General features: G+C 32.3%; 1 protein-coding gene across 2 annotated transcripts; it reads left to right on the forward strand.

Annotated features, from left to right (window-relative positions):
* The first annotated feature begins 1,238 nt into the window (after window positions 1-1,238).
* Window positions 1,239-19,205, forward strand: LOC105116251 (uncharacterized). 2 transcript variants are annotated; one of them, XM_011013505.1, is made up of 31 exons: window positions 1,239-1,657; window positions 1,732-1,825; window positions 2,332-2,533; window positions 2,785-2,926; window positions 3,053-3,153; window positions 4,187-4,250; window positions 4,460-4,573; window positions 6,022-6,242; window positions 7,088-7,142; window positions 7,252-7,335; window positions 7,507-7,702; window positions 7,807-7,933; window positions 8,046-8,097; window positions 8,185-8,229; window positions 8,916-8,991; window positions 9,132-9,205; window positions 9,287-9,337; window positions 9,607-9,764; window positions 10,036-10,083; window positions 10,616-10,673; window positions 10,777-10,860; window positions 12,676-12,931; window positions 13,050-13,246; window positions 13,611-13,675; window positions 13,789-13,912; window positions 14,451-14,632; window positions 14,733-14,804; window positions 14,888-15,048; window positions 15,230-15,271; window positions 16,101-16,309; window positions 18,737-19,205. In XM_011013505.1, exons 1-31 carry the CDS (start codon window positions 1,484-1,486, stop codon window positions 18,830-18,832), a joined length of 3,624 nt encoding a protein of 1,207 aa, XP_011011807.1. In that variant the 5' UTR covers window positions 1,239-1,483; the 3' UTR covers window positions 18,833-19,205. The 2 variants fall into 2 exon arrangements, with proteins under 2 accessions (XP_011011807.1, XP_011011808.1); XM_011013506.1 differs by lacking the exons at window positions 1,239-1,657; window positions 1,732-1,825 and having other exon boundaries at window positions 2,452-2,533; window positions 2,768-2,926.
* The last annotated feature ends 7,302 nt before the right edge of the window (window positions 19,206-26,507 follow it).

A 26,507-nucleotide genomic window follows, 5' to 3' on the forward strand; every position in this document is an offset into this window, starting at 1 on the left:
TCCTTAAAGTATCCTAAATAAAAATTCTAATTATTTTTTTTATTTTTATAAAAATAATTTAAAATTCCAAACAAAAATATTAATTTTTTTATAATTATTTTCATTTTTTCTAAAAAAATTTAAAACTATTATAGAAATATTCTAAATATTTTTATTTTAATTTTTTATAGGCTCATGAGTCTATCAAATATTTTTAAATTTTTTTTTATAAGTTTTTGGGTCTAGCATTTAAGCCAAACGCATGAGTCTTGAATCTCGCAATCATGCCAGACTCAAGAGACTTGGTTTTGGATACCATGCTAGATCCAAAAATGTTGAGTCTGGTATGCATGTCAGATTCATGGTGTTTGAGTCTGACAACTTTTGTATGACTTAAGTAAATAATAAATAAATAAAAGATAATTATGTATTTTCATTGTCATGAGAGAAAAAAAAATGCAAATAACCAACGTAACATCTCGTGAAAATATAAAATGAGAAATTAAAAGTAGAACTATTATTACAATCCACATTAAAATATCTTTTGATCTACATTTTTCTTTTTACACTAAAATTATTCTTTTTACACTAATGTTTTTTATACAAAAAAATTAAAATTATCCTTGAAGTATTATAAATAATTATTTTTATAATTGTTTTTATAAAAAATATTTAAACTACCATTATAGTGTTATCCTAGATAGAAATGCTAATTAATTTTTTAATTATTTTTTATTAAAAAATATTTAAACTATCATTGAATTATTTTAAATAATTTTTTTATAATTTTTTTCTATTTTATATAAAAAATATTTAAACTATTATAAAGTATTCTAAATATTTTTTTATAAAAAATATTAAACTATCATTAACTATTATTAAAAAAAATACTGATTAATATTTTAAATGTATTTAAAGCTTTTAAATTTTACGATGAAGTTAAATAATTTTGAGTTTAACAGCCACACCATTTTTAATAGATTTAGTTATATTATATTGCAAATCTATAATACTATGGTTTGACAACTCTTATTAAATCCAATAAATAATAAATAAATATATAATAATTATGTATTTTAATTATTATAAAAAAAATATATGAACAACTAAAATAAAACCTTGTAAAAAAATAAGATAAGAAATTAAAAGTAAAATTATCATTATAATTTATAATAAAATATCTTTTATAGTGATTTTTCTATGCTGTTTAGCTTTCGTTATGATAGATCCGGTTCGATCCACTAATTCAAGAGTTGACTCGACCCCGACTTGACCCGGGCACGTTGTGATAGCTATGAAAGATCCCGACCATGGACAGAAAAACCGTCCTCAACTGGAGAGGGAAGAGTTTCTAAAGAGAGAGAGATAGGGGTTATCTTATTCCAATGCCAAAGATGATGTTAGAGTTTACAATCTGCTGATAATTTTGGATTCCATGGCGGCGGTGGGGTTGGTGTTGTCTAAGGTTTAAGTTTGGTTGAAATAGAATAGAGAAGAAAAGAAAATGGGAGGGATCTTCGAGTATTTTGTAGTGTGTGGGTTGGGTCCGGAGATGAGAACTATGGATGGAAACAAAGGATATCATGGAATGCGAGTGTTGTATTTGCCTTCTCTACTCGATCAATATCCTCCAGATAATCACTCTCTTTATCCTCCGCCTCCTCCTCAACTCCCAACTGTATGTTTTTTTTTTGTTTTTTGTTTTTGTTATGTGGATCTGATTTTGATTATTTAATTATTGGTGTTTGGCAGTGTGTGCTTCCTGCTGGTGTGGAGTTTTACCCGTCGGGATTTGATGCAAATGATTCCTCCACATTTCCTAAAAGTTACCCCATTGTTTTGACTGGTAACATTTTTTTCCTTTTATTCTGTCAGCTATTTGTTTATTTCACAATTAAAGTTTTCTGGAAATCAGATTTATTGTGAATGGGTGGACTTTTGCCAAGTTGTTCTTTTCCTTGAAACTTTGAAGCATGAAGAGCATGCAACATGATCCAACCTTATGTTTATGAATTTTGTTTTTCTTGATAAATCTCACTGGGTTTGTTTTGAAAATTTATAGTGTTCAAATTTCTTATGATTTCTATAGATGTAAGCACTAGGGTGGAATGCGCTTCTACAGTGCTAGAAAGAAAACAATGAAACACAACTCTAGTATATGAAATTATGTTTGACGAACAGCAGAAATCATTACTGCCATTCACTTTTAGTTCAATGGCTTCAGTTTTATTTCATGTATATGAATTTCTTACAGCTTGATTTATTTCCGTGTTGTCTTTTTTGTTTGTGTAATTCTATTTATTTTTTGTGAGACTTTTTCAAAAATATTTTTAATGTAAAATCTTTCTGCAGAGGGTGATGGATCCAAAATTTATGTTAGTTGCATTGCCTTTCGAGATCCAGTTAGTGAGGATATTGCTGAAGCTTACCGTATACCTCCAAATTCATTTGCTGACAAATGTATCTGCCTTGTTTCCCACTCTCCTAGTTTTGGTGTTCTTAGAACTGCACTGGAGGAGTTATTTGCACTTTGCTTTTCCCCTGCTGGAAGTAGGTAAGTATCTTTTAGTTATGGAAGGTTCTCTGATATGGCTAGCAGTAGGTGACAATTGGGACTCGGTTACCAACTTTTTGACTTTTTCCTGGTATTCATGCGCACATGACTCAACCTTTACAATATCAAAATATGAATTAATAGTTATAAGATTTTATATTATGGCTATGTTTATCAGTTCATTAAAAAAATGGAATTCCATTGTATCCTTTTCATTTCATTTAATTTTCTCTCCTCTATAAAAATTTCAGCAAGCCATTATGGGATGTTATATCATACATGGTCTCCAATGTACCTTTGCCTACTCCTGGAAAGGATCGGGTCTTGTTTGCCATTGAGAATCGCCTGCTTTCTGTGGAGGCTCCACCCAAAGATGGACTCCCCTATGTTGAGGTATGACTTCCTATCCCTTCGGTTTTGTTAACTGGATTCTGCCTTTGCTGATTGTGTGGTGTAGTGAGGGTTAACAAAAATTCACATTATTATAAAGTAAATGACTTTTGATTTTGCTGAATGCAGATATCATTTCAGCCATTGGTACAGTGTTTGGATGTGGACAACTTGCTCAAACTTTTTACTGCCGTGTTACTTGAAAGGAGGATCTTACTTCGTTCCAACAAGTATCTCTCTGATCCTTACAGAAATAATAATTGTTTAGGAGAAGTAATGAAATTTAATCACGATTGATTTGATTCTCTTTACTATTCTCACTACACTGAAAATTTTCAGAAGTCATCTGGGTTATGTTTGCATGCTTATTAAAACATGTGCATTGGTTTTATTGGTCAAGTTTTGGCATCATCATTTGTTTAACTTTAGGTTCCCAATTATGTATTAATAACCTTTAAATCTGCTTCAACTTTGGTATGTTATGCATACAAGAATGATACAGTGAATTTCAACTAGTGATGTTAGGTGCTTAATATCTGTTTGAATCCATATTAAATGGCATAGATGCCTTGAGTTTGTGAAATAACCAACAAGCCTCCATGGGTGTGTATTATTAGAGGCCATGGCAAATAACCAATCCATATTGTTGGCTTGATAATTATTTCAAGGTGAGTGATATTGTTGGTTTGATTATTATTTCAGTTGAACCTATCTTGTATGCTTTGGTTTACCACTATCAGGACATGGTTTGAATTAGATTTTTTGGGAATGTTAGGGGAGTCGGGAGTCAACATCCAATTATGTTATTAATAATTGATGTGGTCTCCATTTAGATGTGCTTATGCATTGCTCTAACCACTAGCTCCCATTATTTGATTGCCTTCTTTTCCAATTGTTAATCCCTGGGTTTGTATACAATCAAGGGAAAGTACATTAGCAATTTAATGGATCTGTTTTTGTAGTGTGCAAGTGGATTTCAATTATCATGATATGAAATTTCTAGTCAGCAGTCTTTCTGAAGATAGAAATTCTATAAAAATATTAAGAAGACTGGTTTTGAAATTAAATGGCTGCAAATCCTTTTCATATTTACCATGCTCTCTTACTCAAGGCCACAGGCTGTTCTAAAATGTTGTCTGCATTCTTTACCAAAGCAGCTGTTTGTGTGCAAATTCTTGATTTATCTACCATTGAAGCATTAGTTCAAATAATACTTGCTAATATCTTTTGTGTTTTTAATTTTACTATATTCTCCTGAGGCAGGTATTCACTTTTAACCCTAGCATCAGAGGCCATATGTCATTTGATTTATCCCCTTAGGTGGCAGGTGAGTTTTAATTATTTGGAAGTTCACTCTTCTTTTACCAGACTAGAATATCACTTCCAGGTTTTTGCTGGAACCTTTTTCATCTTCATAGATGAAAATTGCAGCTAAAATGTTTTTCATTCTCTGAATAGGCTGATGGTATATTCATGTCTTCATGTGATTCTCTTATCAACTCATTTCTAATTATTTTTATGTTTGTTGTGCTGAAGCATGTCTACATTCCATTACTATTTTTCAGTGGAGTTGACTATATTGATGCTCCTACACCTTATATGATGGGTCTCCATTCAGCTGTTGATACATCTTACCTTGCAATGGATGGTGTAAGTTTTTTGCTTAAACTTATGGTTGTTTGGCTTAATAAATGATGTCTTTCTTGGTAATATTTTGTCATTCCTTTTTCTTTAATTTTTTTGTATATATATTATTTTTCTTTAGCATGGAATTTGGCAGCATTTTCTCTATCAGCTCTTTTGTGTCAGGGACAGCTCAACTGAGTAGAATAATTTGAAAATGCTATGGTATGGTTTCTGGTTTTGCTTTATAGAATGCATAGCATGAACTGGTCCATGTGTTTTAAACTTCTTGGAAAGAACGATTAATAGACACATTCTAGTCAATAGAAATCGCCGAGTTTTTGTTTGCCAGGTTACTCCCTTGACAGATGAACTGTTACCTGTTCCGTAACCATTTATGTTTTTTAGCCTCTATCCCATACCTTTACTTCTGCATGGCCAGCCTTGAGTTTGTCTACGTAGAGGGTTTGATATTTCTGTTTGCTGTTAGTAGATAGGAAAGAGGAGTGAGTGTCTAGTGAAGGAGCAAGGTGCGCACAATTCAAAACAATACTGGATCCATTCATCATATGATGTAACTTGAAATTGATTCCTGAAATGAATGGAACTGTGATTGCCATGTTGTGCAAACTGTGGATGGATTCTCCTGGAAAATGGTACAAATAGTGTAGGGTTATTTACAGCATACCTTGCATAAGGAGAAGCTCAAATGCAGAATGCGGGTATGATCCTACCTGCTAAAATACTTCATAAGTGAGTTTCATGTTACTCTTGACTTTTTTGTTTGGTTGGCAACCTAAGATATAATGACATGTCTGGGCTGGGATCACTTTTACAGTTTTAAGATTAAAGTTTATCACATTTTGGGTTTTGATATAATTGTGAGAATTCTGTCATGTAATCTTATCTGATTCAGATGTATGCTGGGAACTTACACAATATGAGTCATTAAATTAAATGACTATAGGATCATGTAAAGCCCATAATTAGGTATTTCCCTTGCATCTTCATCTTAGGGTATCTCGTACTTAGGATCTAGGCTTCCCCATTCCCCTATTTTTCTTTTTGATTGGTGTGCGGTTCTCTCTTCAATTAAGGAGCTGTGCAAATATTGTCCAGTATAATTATCATTTTCATGTGCGGCACTCAGAGGCAGCTATGTACATTAATTTTCTTCTCATTACTATTAGATGGTAGCAGATTTCTGCATGGTCTTTTAGCCTTAACAGAACTGAGTGGAGGTAGATCCCCTTTTTGACCCTAACTAGTTTTGGATTGAGGTTTATTTTAGCTTTAAGTATTGCTATGTGGTCTACTATTGCTTATACAGACTGATATTCAATCAAATTTGAGTATCACCTAAGTTTTATGTCAGAATTTCATATTTATTGTCCGAAAGACTTTCAGCTTTATTGTTAGGTCACTTTCTTGAGCTATGGTTTATGTTATTCTGTCCCTTTTTCATTGTATTGCAGGTAGTGGTTGTGGACCTTGAGTATAACCAAATTTGTACCTCAGAGGAAATACCCCCTATTCCAGAGCCAGAATTAAGTACCTTGCGGGGTGAGATACTGAAGCTATTGTACCCCAATGTCATGGGAATAGATCAAATGAAAGCTGGCCTGGTTAGCTCATCTGAGCAATATTTTAAAGGTTGCAACAAGCCTTGGGGAGAAGATCATGACCTTCAACTTAGGTGATACTTGGATGCTCCATGAAATCTTTATGAAGTACTCATTGCTTTCCCTGTTTAAATTTACTGCATATTTACGTAAACTGTTCATCAAAGCTCTTTTGACAATATTCTCTATATATAATTGATAGGTTTTGTAATTGCTATGCATTTCTGTTATATTGGTATTGTCTTTATAATATATAAGAGATGGATGTTCAGTTATTTGCTTAACTGAAAATTGGAGAAGCATAAAGACATGCAATTATTTTGAAAATGCAATAATGATGGTTATGCTTGTTGCCAGCAATTAAGTTCTTAGTTTGAATGCTTGTTTAGTTATTGCACTGCTAAGCGTGTACTTACATATAATGTACAGTACTCCACCTGTCTCCTCTTTTATGGTTCTTTCCCCTTCTTGGTGGTAAAAGAGAATCCAACAGTGTATTGGTTATTCCAGGAATCCTGGAGCTTCTAATTTTCTGGTGTTGTTTGTTTAGGACAAAAACTCTCCAAAAGATGCTCTATAATTACTTGTAGTCATACATTTATCCCATATAATATTCCCATTTGATTATGATGTTATCAGATATAATGTGTTTCCTAGGTTTTCCGTGGTACTAGTTAATCAGTTTATATGTTTTCTATAACAATGTAGTATGACTCTGTATTTGTCCAGCTATTTCTAATGGTTAATCTGGCGATTGCCGTTTGCTCTTTATGGAACTTGATTTTAAATACCTGTTTTGTATCATGTTGGTGCTTCCATTATACAAAAATTCAGGATGGATAGTCTTACTTGAAGAGCTTAATTATTTTCTGTTCTTATTTTTATTCTAATACTTGTTAGATTTGTGCATTCTATGCAGGTTAATATTCCTAAAGTTCTTTGCATCCATTTTAGGTGGATACCGGAATTTCATTGTACGACTCTCTTGTCTTTTTCCTTTTTCTTATTATCACATTGAATTAATTTGAAAAATTCTTACCATGACCTTCTTCAAATTAATTTTACAAAGTTAACTATTTGCAGGAAAACACTGCAACTCATGCCTTCAACACTCAAGCATTTTTGAGGAAGCGCTCTCGGTCAACCAACCAACCACCAGATGCCATGGTGAAGTTTTTTTCCCATCATCATTTACCAACTTAGAAAAATCTGCATCGTTAAATTGTGAAAATTATTGAACTTGATATTTTGTGATTAAATCTATTTTTATTTTTGCATTGATTTTTTTTTTATTGGTTGATTTGGTTCTCCTTGTATTTACTTTGTTGTTGCTTGCAGATAACACAGTTCTTAGACTCCCATGGTTTCTTGGATTATTTGGAGAGAGTTATTGATTCTGATGAAAACAATTATAATCTTCTTGACAAGTTACAAGACGCAATTGGAAGGGGTCAGAATCCCATTTCAGTTCTCCCCTCTTCGTGGGTAGAGCCTGAAATTATAACCATATCAGATCCAGATGTTGGAATATTGGGTAAATTTGAGGTCTTAGTGTATATTAATCTGTGAAATTGATACAAATACATCTCAAGTGATTTTATAACATTATAGTAACATTGATGTCCTCATTTCTTTCAGGATCAGGTGCTAAATTTACTTATGATAGGTTTCCCGCAAACATCAGGTCAGAAGAACATGAGGAGAAGAGGAAGCAAATTCTTGCAGCAGCAAGTGGGGCTTTTGATTACATAAAGCATGCTCCTAGGTGTGTATTTTGCTAAGTTTGTATGTGTGTTCTGCATAGCTTTATTCTAATTTTCATTATGTTAGTTTGATTTGTAATAGAGAATTCCTAATATGTCTAATTTCTGGACCAGTTCACCATCTGTGCAAGTGGGCAAGGACTCTCTTAGTCCCATGGAGAGGGCTGTAAGTTCTTTATATCATAAATGGTGCAGATGTGGCTCTGTTTTTGAAGTTGGGTTATCCTGATCAGTGAATATTTATGTTTCACAGGCAGAAAGGGAGCGCATGGTTTTGGACATTAAAGTTAAGCTGCAGGTATAATTTTTTTTTTCCTTTTTTGAATGCTAATGAACTTTCTGGGTAGTTCCAGTATTTAACACATATAGGAATGTGTGTAGATTTTTTATATTTCAACTCATCATGTTATAATCTTAAAAAGTAGTAACTCGTATTAACTGGACTTAACCTTTAAGCATTCCTTTCTTAGATTATTGGGAGTTGGAAGGATTTTTTTCCCATTTAGAGTTTCACTGTAATCAATCAGAATACCAGACATATCTCTAGGATGCAGCCTATCATCCTAGCTGTTAGAATATGTGTTTATATTGTGGTCCAACTTCATCTGAGAAGGTTTATTTTTTGTTGTCTTTATTTTCTCCCATATTCATGGGTTTGGAATGGGTATTGTTATTGCTGTTTTCTCTTCATGGAAAAGAAAAGTCTTGCTTGTAACGGAACCTGTTATGCAATTAATTTAAGTTTGTAGAGGCTAGGAGACATCATTTCACTTTTCAAAGATGCAACTTACATGCAATATAATATTATGAGTAAACTATGCAAGAATAGGTAAAATTTAGGCGTTCAATCTTATTTCTGTGCTTCTGTGATGTAGAAACAAAATGAAATTTGGTAGAATTTCAAGCTGATAACAATGCTGAAATTACTGTCTGTCTTCTTTCCATAATTGTGTGGTTTGAAGTATTATTTTTACTTCTATACAGGGTTTGTGGCTGCGTCTTCTTAAACTAAGAGCCACTGATGATCCACTTTCATCTTTTGAATATGGCACTATCCTTGGTATGCTTCTACAAGATGTTAAACCTTTCATTGAAATTTTTTAGACAACATTTTATGCCTTTCAATTCTCAATTTTATTTACTTATATAGTTCAATAGAGTTCTGCATATTGATTGGTGTTTTGTTTACTGGCTTTGCAGCACTGATTGAGTCTGATGCGGAGGGGATTGGTGGTAGTGGATTTGTTGAATGTATAAGGGAGCATATACACTCAGTACGTAGGAGAGAATAAATTTATTTAATCTTTTCTGTGCTTATGATTAAGCTAACTTTTTTCTGCATTTTATTCTTGAAGGGATGGCACTGTCAATTGACTGATGAGCAGTTTATTGCTGTGAAAGAACTGGTATGTAGAGGATGCATCAAGGCTTTCTTTTAGCATGAGAGAATTGCTATTGGTTGAAATTTCTAAAATGTATCTCTGAATAACATTACAAAATTAAATCATAGTGGATTTGATGATTAAGTTCTTTGTTGAATATCCATGATGGTTTCCCACTTACATGTAAATTGTTGCTTCAGAATATAAGCTTCTTTTACCCTCCCTGACTCTGCCTCTCCCTGTGCGGTTTTTCATGCTACCTAATTCCCTATATGTTTTCTGTGTAAATTCAGCTTAAAACAGCAATTAGTCGTGCAACCTCCAGGAATGATGTGTCAACCATTAGAGATGCCCTTGAAGTATCTGCTGAGATGTATAAAAGAGATGCTAATAATGTTTCTGACTTTGTCCAGCGTCATCTTATTTCTCTGTCTATATGGGAGGAGCTACGGTATGCATGTAGTCATTTTCTGCTGGATTTCATTTGTTGCCATTACTTCATTTTACAGTCTCTTGTAAAATGACTCCCTATTGCTTTGAACTAGGATTTGTTTTCATTTTATCTTTCCCATCATATTTTGATCTTATCTTATCTCAACTTCCTTTTCTTGTCTTTAGAGCAGCTCCCGTGATCCTGTTGTGGTGTTGCTTTAATGAATTGTTAATTGTCAAAAAGAACATAGAAATGGAAATTTTAAATGGTCTGTTTGATTTTCTTGCAGGTTCTGGGAGGGGTACTTTGAGTATCTAATGGAGCATCCTTCAAGCAAGTATGGCTGCACATTCTCAACAAATTGTGATAATCTTAATTAATTTTCATTGTTTAACTATTTGCTAATATTTGTTACAATGATTAAAAAACAATTAAAAAAACTGCTCATCAATCCATTAAATTTGGTCCTTGTCAATAATCCAGCTTCAGCTAATGGTATAGTTAGTATTCTGTCTTTTATGAGTTATTGGTGACAATAATAAGTTAGCTGACATAATGCTTAGAGTCATGTGGTGGTTCTTGTGATGAAAGAGCCATAATAAATTGCAAAGAGCATCTCTAGATAAAGCCATTTTGTGTTTAATTTCTGCCCTCTTCCCCTCCCGCACACTTATACATGGAGAAAAGGAGGAAAAACAAAGAGCATACAGCTACTGAGTACTGGGAGGCGCTTTCTTCAGTTCTTCTAGGATGCATGAAATTTAACCCTTTTTCTGTTCTTTCCTTGATGAAAGATTATAATAATTACTTTCTTTTAGAATGGGCATGCCAAGCTTCTGAGGTGTTATGCTTTTTTATTTTTATTGCAGGCCAGCCAATTATTCAGCTTTAGTAACAACACAACTAATTCTTGTGGCATTACACATGGTGATCTTCTTTGTCTGTATTTCTTTTGTTTCACGACTTTTATTCCCTCCTTCAGGCTTCACTTGCTGTTATCATGTTTCATATGTTTCATGTCATTGTGAAGGCTGGATTGGGACTTCTTGATACTGATGCTTGGCACATGATTGAAACAATAGCAGAGAAGAATAATATTGGATACAAGCAGTTTGTAAGTTAACTCCTGATTGTATGCTGCTTGACAGTGGTTTAATTAAGATCCATAGTTTACAATAGTACCTTGGCCCCTTTTTTGGCCAGTATATGCAGGTGTTTTTATCGGGACTTCCATTGTGATTGGACCTCTGCATACCTCAGTGTTCAGTGTTGTCTGTGATTTTAGCTTTCTTGACTTTTAAATATCTAATCACAATGTGCTATTTGATACAATAATGCCTTTGGTTCTGATTTACTTGAATGTTTTTGTAACTGAATAACAAATGGATGTGTGACATACCATGTCCTAAAGCAAATAGAATAGCTTTCAGAATGGAGTGGGTGTTGAATAAAACTATTTGGAACACAGGGATTCTGGAACAAAATGAATTTAGATTTACTTCGAAGACAAAATATGTATCTAGCATGTGTCATCCTGATACTTCTAGTTATACTTCTGAAAAAAGAGAAGTGGCGTAGGTGAACTATAGTATCCAAAGTAGATGGAAATTATTGCCAATGCTTCCCAAATCTTTATAAAGGATAAAATAGCCAAGTAAGGGATTTTCAATTTGCTATTCTTTTCCTATTCGTGCGTAGTAGAGTCGGATATCCAGCTATATTAGTAGCTGTACTTTTTCAAAATCCCTATTTGAGCTATCTTTATTTTTTATATTTGAGCTCTTGTATGTTTAAAAAACAATCAATCGAGTATACTACTTCACAAGTACCCATCTAAAGAGTGTTTCAACTATTTCCACACCAGTTATCAGAAGTGTATTTTCTGGAAGTCATATACTTGTTAGTAGGCCTTTCCTCTTCTTTTTGGAAAGTACCATCCCAAATAGTCATCAGAAACAAGCTAGCATTTACAGCTTCGGAGAGGAATTCTGTTAACTGTTTTGAAGTGGCTGCTTCCGTGGTGTGCTTTCCCCAATATATAATTGATAAAGGTTTGAAATAAAAGAGCCCCTGATGTTGGTTTCCTTGTAAATGGAATGGTTCTTTGCTTTCCATATGGAAAAGAAACTTTTATCTTTGTTCATTGCTTTAGTGCATTCATTAAACAATTTGATTTTTTTTTAAGTTCATACTTTTATTAGCAGATTATGTGGAAGTTTAGAAAAACTCACTTTTGATGTGAAAAACAAAATTAAGCAACTTTACACATAAAGCAGTGTGAAGGTAGGAGGAATCAGTAAAAGCATTTCACTAGATTTGGAGGAAACTTCAATCATGGTTGTTTGGTATGTTCAACTTTTAATAGCATGATTATCCTGTCCACTTATGTCCTGGAAATACAAGAGCTCATATTCATTTATATCAGAAGTGAGTAAAAGCTAAGCATTTCATGCATTTTGTGATAGAAATTTTACATAATTACCTATTTTGAACACTCAATCGTGGTCAGGTTTTATATTCTTGGCATCATAGATTACATCTGTCACGGAGACCTATGTCTTCATATCTTGATATTTGGAGAATGTCATCTGACACTCTGCTGTGCTAAATGATAATTCTTATGTTCAATTTTCCATGTCCCATAATCACTATCCACTGTGGAGTTGCTTAATCCTTTAGGCTTAGGGACTTGCACTAAATGAGATAATCAACTTTATCTGCATTTAAGAAATCCTTTCTTTTCTTTCATTTCAATATTCATTGAGTCGTCAACATGTTTCTCATGAAACCCAGGGTTTTGGTGATGATTTAAATTGGTTTGATACATAGTTATTTTGTCAATATCTTGTTCCATTTTTTTTGTTGTCACTATTTCCTTGCATCTTTTATGATTTCATGCTACTGAAATTTGCTTTGTTTTTTGGTTCAGATAAAACTCAGAGGATTCTTGTCACACATCCAGCAAGTTCGTATCAGTTACTGGGGAATCTCTTCTGTAAAAGCCCAATCCATGCGATCTCCTGGATTGTCTTCCCCACGCCCAAAAGATTCTATGGATGAGAATGAGCAACCTGCAGAAGCTTCTGTTATTGGCAGGAGCTGGGTCCAAAGCATGTTTAGCAGAGATCCATCCAGAGCAAACTCTTTTGGTCGTGTTCGTAAAGGGGCTTCCGATGGCACTTCAGGTTTGTATTTTCATAGCAATGGTCACCTGTATTACAATAATTTTGTCTACCATTATATAACCCTTTTTTCATTTTCTTCTGTGATTACAACACTGCTGTTTATTTCTGATTTGAGCAGTAAATGAAAATGGAACCCCTAGAAAACAAGATTCATCTGCTGCTGGGCAGAAGAAACTTCAAACGAATGTTCGCATACTTAGAGGCCATAGTGGTGCCGTTACTGCCTTACATTGTGTTACCAGAAGAGAGGTCTGGGATCTAGTTGGTGACCGTGAAGATGCTGGTTTCTTTATCAGTGGAAGCACAGACAGCATGGTAATTTAGCATAACAGATTAATTTCCTTTCCTGTATAATTCCTTTACACAATTCATGTCTGGAAATTTAACTGCAGAGCCATGCTTTCTGAGCACTCTTTACTGCATGTGTTAAAGCTTCTGTTTCTTGGCTCTAAATTGAAGGAATCAAGACAGGAGCATTCAAACTTCTACCATTTTGAAACAACCATGCCTTGTAACTGATTAGTTAAATTGCCAATCCTGTAATCCAGCTTGCTTGTTTTCCCTGTAGATCATAGCCTTTGTGACGTCACACACTAGGATTAATTGATGGATGCAACTGTGAAGTCTTAGTAGCATTATTATATCATGTGACATTTATTTCTTTTGAATGATCATGCAGGTTAAAATCTGGGATCCTAGCATTCGTGGTTCTGAACTTCGTGCAACTCTGAAAGGGCATACCAGGTGTCTTGTTTTTATGTATTTGTGATGATTTATTCAAGTCAGTATGTGCTGATGACCCTGCTTTTTCAGTGGTCATTCCTCCTATGATTGACCTTAACATTTGTGGGCTGCAGAACTGTTCGAGCTATAAGTTCTGATCGAGGAAAAGTGGTATCAGGATCTGATGATCAGTCTGTTATTGTGTGGGATAAGCAAACATCCCAGCTTCTTGAAGAGCTGAAGGGCCATGATGCACAGGTTTGCCTATTAGGATCATCTATGCAAGTTTTTTATATTAGGAATAGGACTAGAAAGGTTTCACAGAGTTGCATGCATTGTTAATCCAATATTTTTATGTCAGAAAGTTGCGTCAGTCTAGCATCAAATTCCCTGTGAAAGGTTCTTTCAATTGTGCTTGTCATGCTTGGATTGAGATATCTGTGTTAGAAAAGATATACATATACATATTCATATACATATACATATACATATACATATACATATACATATACATATACATATACATGCATACATACAAACATATATGTATGTATGTATGTATATCTTTTTCTTTCTTAATTTAACAAAGATTTTCTTATTATTGATTTTGTGGAGATTCTATCTAACACAATGCTTGCTCTTTCATGTTGCAAGTTTGCAACACAAACAAAAGTGCTTGTTTAAATTTTTCTTTTTCGCTAACAATATAACTAATTTAGATGTTACTGAGATTACAAACGAAACATATGTAAAAGATATTTGAATCGGAAAATAATTCGTTTATTTATTCTTGTAGGTTAGCTGTGTCCGTATGCTGTCTGGTGAACGTGTCCTGACTGCTGCACATGATGGAACTGTTAAGATGTGGGATGTCCGAACTGATACTTGTGTGGCAACAGTTGGCCGTTGCTCGAGTGCAGTCCTATGCATGGAGTATGATGATTCCACTGGAATTCTTGCTGCTGCTGGTAGAGATGCGTATGTACTCTGAAACTTCAAATGCTACAGTATGTTTTTGATTCTTTATTCTGTAATTGACTAATAAAAAAAAAACCTGTTTTAACATTTGCATTGCTAGGGTTGCGAATATATGGGACATCCGTGCTGGTAGGCAGATGCACAAGCTTTTAGGGCACACAAAATGGATTCGGTGAGCAGAGTGGAGTATTTTTCCTATCCATGATAACTATTAATTATAGTTGTGAAGGAGCCACGTGTCTATCCATTATGCAGGTCAATTAGAATGGTTGGAGACACATTGATTACTGGTAGTGATGATTGGACTGCAAGAGTGTGGTCCGTTTCACGTGGAACATGTGATGCTGTTCTAGCCTGCCATGCTGGTCCAATACTGTGTGTTGAGTATTCCATGTCAGACAGAGGAATAATAACAGGTAAATATCTGCTACTTTGTCTTTGTTGTGATTTGATTGCGTTAGATCTTTTATCATTTATAGGAAGGTTTATATGATATCTTAAGTATCAGCATGAATGCTAATGATTCATACTAAAATATGTTTCAAGTGCCAACATGAACTGCTAAAATGTGTACTAAAATGCAATTTCTTTTTTCAGGTTCAACTGATGGTCTTCTCCGATTTTGGGAAAATGAGGAAGGTAAGAGCAGTATTTTTCTTGCAAAGTTGAACTTTATATCTTTTTTGTTTTGGAGCTCGTCTATGTCTGGCTATGGCAAGATGCAATTTTTCCAAACCTGAGCAGTCTCATCCAACTTGCATAGGTGGATAGTATATCACCTGTGCTGATATTATCTTGCTTCTGCGTTTTTATTTAGGAAGTAACACAGTGCTTCTCCATGAAATCTTAGTATCTTCTCTCAGTTCATTAACTCTCTGAGCACATGTATCCTAATGAATGCAATTGTGGTTACGAGTACTTTATTTACCAAGCCCTGCTAGCTGATAAGTTAACTCTTCATTCATGTTTGTTGTTTCAATCAATTTTTTTCTTTTTCCAATTCTCTCTCTGACCCTCTCTTTTTTAATTTTTCAATCCCCTTCTATTTGTCATTGACAGGATTGTGAATGCAAGGATGACATCTATTTAACCCTTAATTTAAGAGGACTTCTCTCCATTGATATTTTTTCTCCATATACTACATATATGTGAAAGCTTTTATTTACTAACATTGAGCGGTCAACCAAAATAATTTGGTTCCAGTACAGTCTACCAATGGAAAAACCATAATGTATGCCAACCTTAGGTGTGTGATTTTTTATATGGGATTGCAACATAGTTTTTCTTAAGTCTTACCTTGGTAAATGGTTGGAAGTCACGCAACTGAAAAATGCATTTTGACCATCTTTCTTCCTGTAAAATTTAACAATTTCTTTGCTCATGGATATCATTTCAGCATGGTGTCATGGCCTGTGTTCAGTGTCTTTTGTGATATGTCCTGATAGCATTTTTTACATAATGTATGCAGAAGGCATAAGATGCGTGAAGAATGTTACTATTCATACTGCTCCTATATTATCCATCAATGCTGGGGAACACTGGCTGGGAATTGGAGCAGCTGACAATTCTATGTCCCTCTTTCACCAGCCTCAAGAGAGACTTGGTGGCTTCTCTAGCACGGGATCAAAGATGTCTGGGTGGCAACTTTACAGAACACCTCAAAGGACAGTTGCTATGGTATGAATTGTATTAGTTCTATCAAACTGTCCCTTTGTTCCTAGCTATTACTGTTAATTCTGCTTGCATGCATATGTTCATTGAAACACACACTGGGCCTTGTGTTCTATAACAAGAATTTGTCTCTCATCCCATAAACCCTCTCAACCCCGTTCAAATGGTAGCATTCCCAATTTCAAAACTAATATGTCCTCCTGAGGGCCTCCCCTCCTCTTCTAGGCAGTGTTTGGTTTTAGGTTGAAGGGGGTTAACATATAACCCCTCTTAACCATGTTTGGGAGTGTTTGTTGTTTTTTGGGTGGGGAGAACTTTAAAGGGTTAACAATCTCAAATTGGGGGGGTGGGGGGGTTGTGTGCATATTATTTTTTTTTTTGTCAAATTCAATATTTATTTACCCTCTCATTCACACCCTGTGATTGCGTCTACCATTACACATTATTTTCATTTATTTATTATATTCTAATTTAATATTGATTAAAATACTATTGGTTTCCATCATTACAAATAATTTTTGCACGCCTAGCAGGCATTCTTAACACATTGTCCTTCTATCTCTTTCTTACACCCCCTTAACATTGGACTCAATAACATTTAATCTTAAACTTTGTACCCAAACCAAACACAAACTTAGCCTTATGAGCTCACCTAGAGCCACTAAAAACATGTTTAGATGTTGGGCAAGTTTAAATAGTTTGCATCTTGTCGAGTCAAAAAGAAAATGTCAAATGCTAAATAAGTAACTGTTTAATGTAGAGTATTAAATGTTTAGTTCAAGGTGATTCAGTGCATTGAACGCATTTTGACTCCAAACTCCCAGTAATTTGGATTGGGGATTAGTGTTTTTGCATGGGTTGATTAAGTGTTAAGGTTGAAATCAAGGGTGTAAAAATAATGGTTGAATGGGAAATGTATGGTGTATAGAAATTATAAAATTAATATTGAAACTAATTATAATAAAAAATAATAATAAATGTATAATGGTGGGACCTAACTGTTGGGTATGAGGAACATAGAGGGAAGTAAAGTATGAATATGAAAAAAAGAAGAACAAAAATATTTTTTTGCACAAGCTCCAAAATCTTCTCCACTAGCTTAACACTTGACCCCCTTTTTAGGGTGAACTGTTATCTTCCTCTTTTACCTTCAACTTAAAAAGTATACTGAACATGGTTAAAGGGGGTCAAATGTTAAATCCATAACTCATAACTGCATTTAACCTCAATCCACCCAGAACCTTAGAGATTAATTGTTTTCCTTCAAAGGTTGAAAAATGGAAGGATGGTGTGCATGTATTTATCTCAGAATAATAAATTCAGTTATTGAAGTTTTCCATGTCTAAACTGACATGTTAACATTTGTTTATTCAATGCCCTTTTTGTGCGAGATCTCTCTCTGTCTGAACTGTTGTTTGTTTAGTTAAAACTTGTGTCCTGTTAATGCCCAGGTGGAATGGAACCCTTGATAATGTAGAGCCTACTTCTTATTCAGCTGTTGTTTCGTCCTTATCTAATATTTCTAGATATTATCTTGCAAGGGAATTAAATGTTCTCTTCAATCTAAAGATTTTCATTCAACTTGCTCTATTATCGAAGTTTCTATCAACTGATTGGCCATAATAAGATATTTTATACCTCCAAGCTATTCTTAGGCCTGCTTCTTAATCCAACAATTCCCTTGCCTGGTAGGTGTAATCTAGCAATCCTTTGGCTTTCCTTTGTGCCTGTTGATCTCATTTGGCCTTGTCTCATCTCATATTGCCCTATTAATAAATGATCTTCCACAAACCCAGAAAGCAGATGTGCTGTTCTGGTAGTTTGTTGATTGATTCCAGCATTGTTTGTGTCATTAATTTTTCTCCAAAACCTTGACTTCTTAGCCAGCAACGCTAGCAGTTGATTTTGCAGCTGGAGCTGGTTTGTAGCATCCTTTTTTTTTTTTTTTGTATTAATAGGAATATTTGATGCAAGCTCAAATCCAGTTAAATTGCTCCTCCATCAGGGATTTACTGCCAGCTGGTTCTTAAACTAAATAAGCAAAAGGCTGCCTTCATTCAATGGAATCACCTACACAATAGCAATTGGTTGTGGCCTGCAGTCTGAAGGCATTTTAAGGCTGCAATTCATGGGGCTACTCTACATCTTTTGATATATGCTTTATATGAACTTCTTTGCTCTTAGATTCTGCCTTCTCTGTGTTGGCTCTAATGAAAATCAATGAAGATGAAACAGACTTCCGAGTCAGATAAATCATAATGATAGACACGTTTCTTAAAAACGGATCCATGAAGAAACCAAATATTTGTTGGGATATATTTATAGCATTTGTTTCTATTTTCCTCGGAAATAATAATTTTTTTAGAGGAACATATGTACCACCATCTAACTTGTTTCACCCGTTCTGTTTCTGGCGTTGTTTGTCATATACAGGTTAGATGTGTGGCTTCTGACCTTGAAAGGAAAAGGATATGCAGCGGTGGTCGTAATGGAGTTCTTAGGTTATGGGAAGCTACCATCAATATTTGATTTTGTATTATATCATTCGCTGAAGTTTGAACCATTGAAGGTTGTGGCGAGAATTGCTTGCGTGTCCATTGCGTTATCCAATCTGACATCAACCTTGTAGTAAATAAATTGTATGAATTTTGCCTCGGACAAATTTTTGCTGCCTTAATCTGTCTGAAAATGAACAATCACGTAGGGTGCTTGCATCTCATTATTCTTTCTACAGACATAGCTTTGTACAAAAAATTGTCAGTTGGGAAATGGATTTATTTGTTGGTAAGAGGAAATTGATCAAGAGATGTCATGAAAACACACGATGGAGTTTACTGGGCTTCAATAATAGACCTCAGCCACTTGTATATGACGATTGGTTTATAGACATGTTTTCCATGTACGTGTTTTCTTCTTTATGTGCTTCTTGTGCAAGCCAATCTTAAGCCCTCTGCCACTTTGCTGCCATTGTGAGGTGGAGCGATTCCACTTCTCTTCAGAAGCAGATGTTATGATCATAGTCATATATCGTTCTCCCGAGTGCCAAGGGAATCAGAGATGCAATCCTATAATTTGTTCTTTAATTTTCGTCTCCTCTGAAAGGCCCTTCGTTTTTTCTTTTCTTTTTTTCCCTCCTGAAACCAGTGTATTACTGGGGATGATACAGATAAAGAGTACTCTCATATCATATCATGGTCCAATGTTTTAGATAGCTCATGGCAGTATATGATGGAACTACGATTTTAGGTGCGGGGGTTCCAATATAAAATATTTCGGGATGCATTAACAGTAATGTAAAGTTATGCAATGATAGGTTTTTTTTTTTTTTGGGGAGAAGCATATTTTCTATAAAACCAGCCTTAAATTCAAGGATATGATTAAAATAAGACTTAAATTTAGGACCAAGGTGAAAACTTTGTTAAACTTTACAAGTGCCATTAGACTTGGTCCGCCCTTGTATAGAGAGCTATACCGTGCTTTAGTTATGAAGCTAGTCTACGAGGCCACGCTCTCCAACGAGTACAAGTTAAAAAAGCAATTTAGCTAAAAAAAATGTGACTATTAGCAATGTATTTTTTATAGTAGCAAGGAAATTTTTTTAGTGCGAGCCAATTTTCTTTACAATGACTCAACCGTTGTGGAGGGCTGTATAAACAAAAGGAGCCACTAATGTTATAAAAAACAATGCTAAAGATTTCATTTAAAAAAAAAAATTTAGTCAAACAAAAAAAATATAAAAATAAAATAAAATAAAATAAAAAATCTTGAAGGATTGTAAAAAAAGGCGATTGCTAATATCATTAAAAAAAACTTTGATTTCATAAAAAGAAAAAAAAATTAATGGTATCCAATAAAAAATATTTCAAGTTATTTTTTAGATAATCTATATGAAATGACTTAAGTGTAAAATGTAGAGAGACAAAAAAAAAAGTTGGGCTCCACACATGTCTAGTCCATTTAGAAAAGTTTAGCTTATGAGCCTAGCATTTTATTTTTTCTCATGTGGGAAATAATTTTAAAAAAACAGAAAATGTTCATCTATATAAGCAAATGACATGTTAGTCACAATATAGTGATAGAAAGGTAGGTGGGAAGTTGGGTCATGGTATCTTATGCCTAAAAATTCAAATTTTAATTTATTTATGATGTAAAACACCTAAAAATATTATCATAAACTAAATAATAACCTCAAATAACCCAAAAATTAATCAAGAAACTCAAAATCAACTCAATTTTAAAAATATTCTAGAGACATCCCAACCATCCCAAGTAAGGAGTAGGACAAAGAACACCAACCTAAAACTCTACTTCTGCAACCCATTAATACTAAAATTGATATTTTTCATAGTTGTAATTAATATTAATAAAGATTTTTTTTTCAATTGAAATTAAGAGACTGTCTCCTTTTTTAAATCAGAAGCTAAAAAATAAAAAATAAAATTTTGGAGCAAATTGAATTAAAAAATAAAAGGACTGAATTTTAAAAATTAGAAAGTAGAAGGACCAGACTAAACTTTTCATGCAAGTTTTAAAATTGCAAAATATTTTTCTTGATTTTCCTATTTTAATCATGCCGTTTCTTAATAAATTAGAAACAATTAACCATCAATTCAGCTGAGAAACATTCAGTCGAGAAGAAAAGAAATTAATAACTAAAATGGAAAAAATAAAATAAAATAAAATACTACAATAATCTATATAAACTGTAAGAAAGACTCCAGTCGCGTGGTGTACAATAAAAAACAGCTCGACATTTAGTTTTTGTGAATAATAAGTGCAATGAATATGTGCATAATTGTTAGGGCAATACGTCTAGTCGAAGATTTAGAATAGCCTGTTTTTCTCCTATTTTTAGTATACCACCAGTACAGTGTAGCGAGCACTTTTCAAAATTTATTTTTATTTAATTATGTAAAAATTAAAATGAATATTTGAAAGAAATACCGTGACTTAAATATTAAAGAAAAGAAATACTTTTTAGTCAAAATTTTCTTCTCTCATTCATGTAATTATTTTTGACAACAACATATCTTTTTTATTAGCAATATGGTTTATTGAATAAAAACTAATGAAAGTTAAAAGTATTCATAAAAAATCCAATTACTTGAATTAAAAAGAAAGGGAATATATCTTTTTAATAAAAAAATTTCATGTATTTCTTTTTTGTTTTGAAGAAAATGTGTATTTTCAATTAAAAACTATGACTATGAAAGAAAATTTAAATGAAAAAAATAGAAAAAATCATGAATTCATCATTTTAACATGCATGTTTGAATAAATTTAATAATAATAAATATGAAGAAATCATAATAACAAAATAACAAAATATATATTATATTCTTATTAAAAATTAATGATATATATTTTTTTTGCATATTAGTTCATATATGATTATTCGTAAAGTAATAGTTAATATTACCATAAAAAATCTATTGTTCTTAAAAATAATGGTATAAATGTATAATTGTTTAAATATTATTTTAATAAATTTATTTGAAGTTGATTTTAATCTATTCTTTTTTTTAAAACTTAAAGGTTGTTTAACAAATAGGTGAAATGTGCCCAGATCTAAATGGATAAACTTGCGCCTATGTCTTTATTTCTTTTTAGATAGACTAGAATACATTGTTTGTATAGGTAAACAACGTATGAGGTTTAAATTATAGTCATTTTTAACGGATGAAAAGTTGAGGCATGAGTCAGACCCCAACAACCCATTTTTTAAATTTGTTTTCACTTGTAAACATTGAAAAATATCCTAGAGATCTTATTATACATCTTTTTCCCCCAAAAAAAAGGTCCACCGATAGATGTAAAAATCCAAAATTAAAATGAATAAAAAGAACTTTCCTAAGCTATGATATACTTTTTATTGCAAGATAAAAAAAAAAATTAAACAATATCTATGAAACTTCTCTATGCAAGATAAACCTACTAATTTTAAAATCTGTTTTTTTATATTAAAAAAAATATATTTGATAGACTTTCTTTGTCTTTTTCATTAAAATTTTAAGTAACTTTCTCTTTTTTTGCTCGATACTTCGTGACTTAACATTAAAAAGTAAAATTTAGAATCAAAATATAAAATTCTAAAACTGACTAAATAATGCATATATTGAAGCTTTATGTGTCTTTGGAACAATCATCTTTTTATGTCATTGTTGTTTAAAATTTTTTGTTAACTATAATATAAAAAATTATTTTGAAAAAATAATCTTTAATTTAACTTGGGAATTTTTTCCGACATTTTTGCATATATATAAGAGCATGCAAAGTGAAAAGGTATTAACAAATAAAAGCATGTGTTTAAACAAGTGAAAAGTTAACCATAAACAGCATAGAACCCACGGTGTTTCAAGTCTGTTCAAGAACCTAAACTCTCTTGGTGTCTTTTTATAATTATAATAATTACTCACATATCAGATGGTTATTGGACTGAATGGAAGATTAAAAAATAATACTTGTAAAGAGGAGAGAGAATACAAGTTTAACCACCACAAAATCCACCTCCATCATTTTCAATCACTTTTTGCACCAGGGTAGCTTTCTTCGGTTCCATGGAGGCTCCTGCCATTACCAGGATAGCTTTCTTCCGTTCCATGGAGAGGCTCCTGCCATTACCAGGTCTCCAGGTCTCTTATGCATTCAAGGCACCGTACCAGTTTGAGATTGTTCCATCTGCCTTGCTGCCATTCCCCTGCCAACCTATACAACGGCAAATAAAATGTAGAGGCAATACAAAAATCATAATTAAAATGCTACATGAAATATCACTAAATGTCAAATAAGTTTATCAACAAAAGCTAATTATGCATGAAAAACACCATAGATAGATATCCATTTGCACTTTTCACTACATAATGTAATGTCATCTGTCATTAAAATATTTACCAGAGTTATATGTAATTTTTTTATTTTTTAAATACAATAAAATAACTCAAATACCTTTTAATTGAAAACTTTTGAAATTAACAATAATATTTATGTCTTTTCACTTGTTAAAGCATAATAAAATGAAAAATTTACCCTCAAAATAAAAAAATTAAAACATGCATCTAATGTTCTTTTGATCTTTTCATAAAGTTTTAATAAACAATCATTTAGTTTTTTTATATAAATTAAATATTATTTTAATAAAAAAATGTTGCACATGTAATGCAAATATCAACGTACTGTAGGCACTCGCGTATTTCAAGAAGCATGCATAACGTCTCTCTAAAATAATAATAAAAAATCTCTTTATATGTGTTATTACAAGTACTAACATAATTTTTTTTTTGTGCAGCGTGGTTTAGGACTCGTGGGGTGTTTTATCATATATGAAGCCTTTTTCTGTTTTTTCTCTTTCCTTTTTTAACAAGTCTTATTTGTCTTTGTTGTTGGTATTTCAAATTTAGTTTTTTTTTATTTTTTCTTTTTTATTTTTATTTTTCTTTTTTTATAAAAATTTTATTTGTTTTCCGTTTTATCATTCAATTTCAATTTGTCATTTCTTATTTTTTTCAATTTGAACATCATTCTTTTAATTTTGTTTTTTTAAGTTTTTTGTTAAATTGATTTTTTTTTAAATTTCATTCTTCAATAAAAAATATGTTTGTATTTCTTATTTCAATTCTCATTCTCATTCTTTTGATTGTTTTTTTCGTACTTTTGTTAAATTAAATTTTCTTTTCAATTTCACAATTCAACCAAATGTTAAATTTATTTTGTATTTTATTCTTATTTTTTTAATTTTAATTTTTTGTTTGAGTACTTTGGTATAATTAAAAATATTTTTTTTTAATTTCATCATTCAACATTTGATGATTGAAAATTAAGTTTCATGATTTTGTAAGATAGAGTGCTTTTGATCGAATAAATTGAGTCACGAGTTGAAAAAGTTAACTCATATTGATATTAAGTTTTTTTTGTATATATAAAAAAAGTTTTGTGATTTTTATCATTTTTTTTTATTGTATTATCCTAATTTTATGATGTAGACCATGAATTTAGTAGGATAACTTGAGTTGATTCGACCTTAATTATTAGGATTATAAGTTTGTCATATCAAGTCAAGTTAATTCAAACTAATTGTCTGAGGATATTTTTTTATTTGATTTTATTTTTATGTATTTAATAAGTTAAGAATTGAGATACATTCTATATCACTTATTGATTTTTTTTTTTTCAGGTTATTGTTATCATTTTTTATATATAATTTGATCTATCTATTATTATTGTTTTTTTATAATTTAAAAATAAAACTAATTTATTTAATCTATTTAATATAGTAACGTTGCAAATTTTTGTTCTTCTTTGAAACGTATCTTTTTCATGAAAAAGAAAAATTAGGCTTGCAGCGTAAGTTCATAACTGGTTTGACTCTATTTGTACATGAATGATAAAAGTTGATTTAAATACCATAAACATGTTGGATTGTATTTATTGTTGAATTTACGGCATGAATTAAGGTCAAACCTCCTATTTCTAAACCGGATTTGTGTCTTTTTTTTTTAATAATAGTTTTAAACAATAAATAATGTATTTTCATGGTTTCATCAAACTTTTTAAATAAATGACAGTTATTATTCTCTAAGAACTATAAATATAAATTATTTTGTATTGGCATCAACAAATGACATTTTAAAATAGTTATTCAACTAAAAAGATACATTAAATATATTCTCATAATACAACTTTTCTCTCTCTCTCAAATATACATGAAAGTTGGTTTCCCTAGTTTTAATTTCAGCAAAACTAGAATATAAATAGAATAAAAAATTACTGATGAAAGGTTAAAGGAAAAATTACTCTGAACCATTTAATATTAGAGGTTTTAACCGACAAAACAAGCTTTATCTTCTCAGTCCAACACCGGTCCAACGTCTTCAATTCTTCCTTGAAAAAGGATCTGTGAGGGTTGGGATGCTTGATCTCCATGTCCATCGTGCTGGGTGCTGTTGTGCTTGCTACTGCTGAGATGCTGGTGGTTGTTCTGGCTACTACTCTTGCTTCGGTTCTACTTTTGGATTATTTCAATGTGGACGTGCCCAGATAGTGGTGCTGCTGTTGGTCATTTTGGCCTGATTCATCGTAGTGAGTTTCATGGGTTTGATCATATTCGATAAATCGTCTGCGTTTGTTTGAGGTTATAGGTCACAAGATCCTTAATTTTCAGTTCGTTAACGTTGTGCGTTTTTGAATATCCTTTTCTGGTTAATTAATTTAATCAGTTCTTTTTTATTTTTTTTTTAATTTAAAAATATATTAAAATAATATATTTTTACTTTAACAATAAAAATAATGATTAAAAAAATTAATTTAAAATCTTTTTTAAAACAAAATCCTAACATGTCCTCTTCACTAATTTTTTTAACCATGATTATTTATTAATAAATAATAATAAACTATTAGAAATTGTTGGGTTTTAATATAAATTGAAGCAGAAGTAAACAACATTAAATTATGATGAAAAAGAATGAAAAAGAGAGAGCTATATATATATATATATATATGCTTTAGAAATCCCAGTCGCACACAATTTTAGAAGAATACTCTGAATTCTCAACATCACAGTTGAGCTTAAATAATGCAAAAAGAAACCTGGATATAACAGAAAAAACTGATACTAAATCAATTAGTTTTACATTAATTTTTGGGTCTAATTTACTGAAGTTAAACGGTTGCAAGACTTAATTTCAAGGAAAAGAGGAGGACGTGTGGAATATTGTAGTTGATTGGATCGAGAATTATACAAATTAATGCCAAACTGTGAGTTTGAACAGAATCTTCTTACATAAGATGGCTTCCCTTTGATGGTAAAACCAAACCAAGCAACCGGAGGCTGTCTGCGTGATGGAGTGAGATTTCCCTATTTTTATTTTATTTGTTTTTAGCTAAATCTGGAGAAGGACATGATAATGATTGGAGCTGGACAGGCTTCTAAATCCTTTGTTCCCACCTCAACAATGTCATTCCTGGAACCATCTTCTGTTCAGTTTACACGTGCTTCCCTAAAAAAGACTCCAATGTGTCGTAATAATTAATTTTTAGTAAATTTCTCTTTTATGAAGCGGGAAAAAATAAGAAATATTTGCTATTTTGGTGTCCATGGATGGCAGCATTGTCCAATGTTGTTGGTACGAGATTCAGTTGATAATGTAGGGATAAGTTGGGGATTTCAAGGTTTCTATCTTCTTATGTAATTATCACGAGGAGCCGACGA

This window comes from Populus euphratica, unplaced genomic scaffold (genome assembly GCF_000495115.2).
Source record: "Populus euphratica unplaced genomic scaffold, PopEup_1.0 scaffold883.1, whole genome shotgun sequence".
Taxonomy (NCBI): domain Eukaryota; kingdom Viridiplantae; phylum Streptophyta; class Magnoliopsida; order Malpighiales; family Salicaceae; genus Populus; species Populus euphratica.

What these genes read in the sequence shown, in the direction of transcription:
- LOC105116251 (XM_011013505.1), top strand. Translation starts at nt 1,484, where the DNA reads ATGGGAGGGATCTTCGAGTATTTTGTAGTGTGTGGGTTGGGTCCGGAG. An exon ending in GTGGAAGCACAGACAGCATG is followed by an intron (nt 13,247 to 13,610) that starts GTAATTTAGCAT and finishes ATGATCATGCAG; the next exon opens with GTTAAAATCTGGGATCCTAG. An exon ending in CTCAAAGGACAGTTGCTATG is followed by an intron (nt 16,310 to 18,736) that starts GTATGAATTGTA and finishes TGTCATATACAG; the next exon opens with GTTAGATGTGTGGCTTCTGA.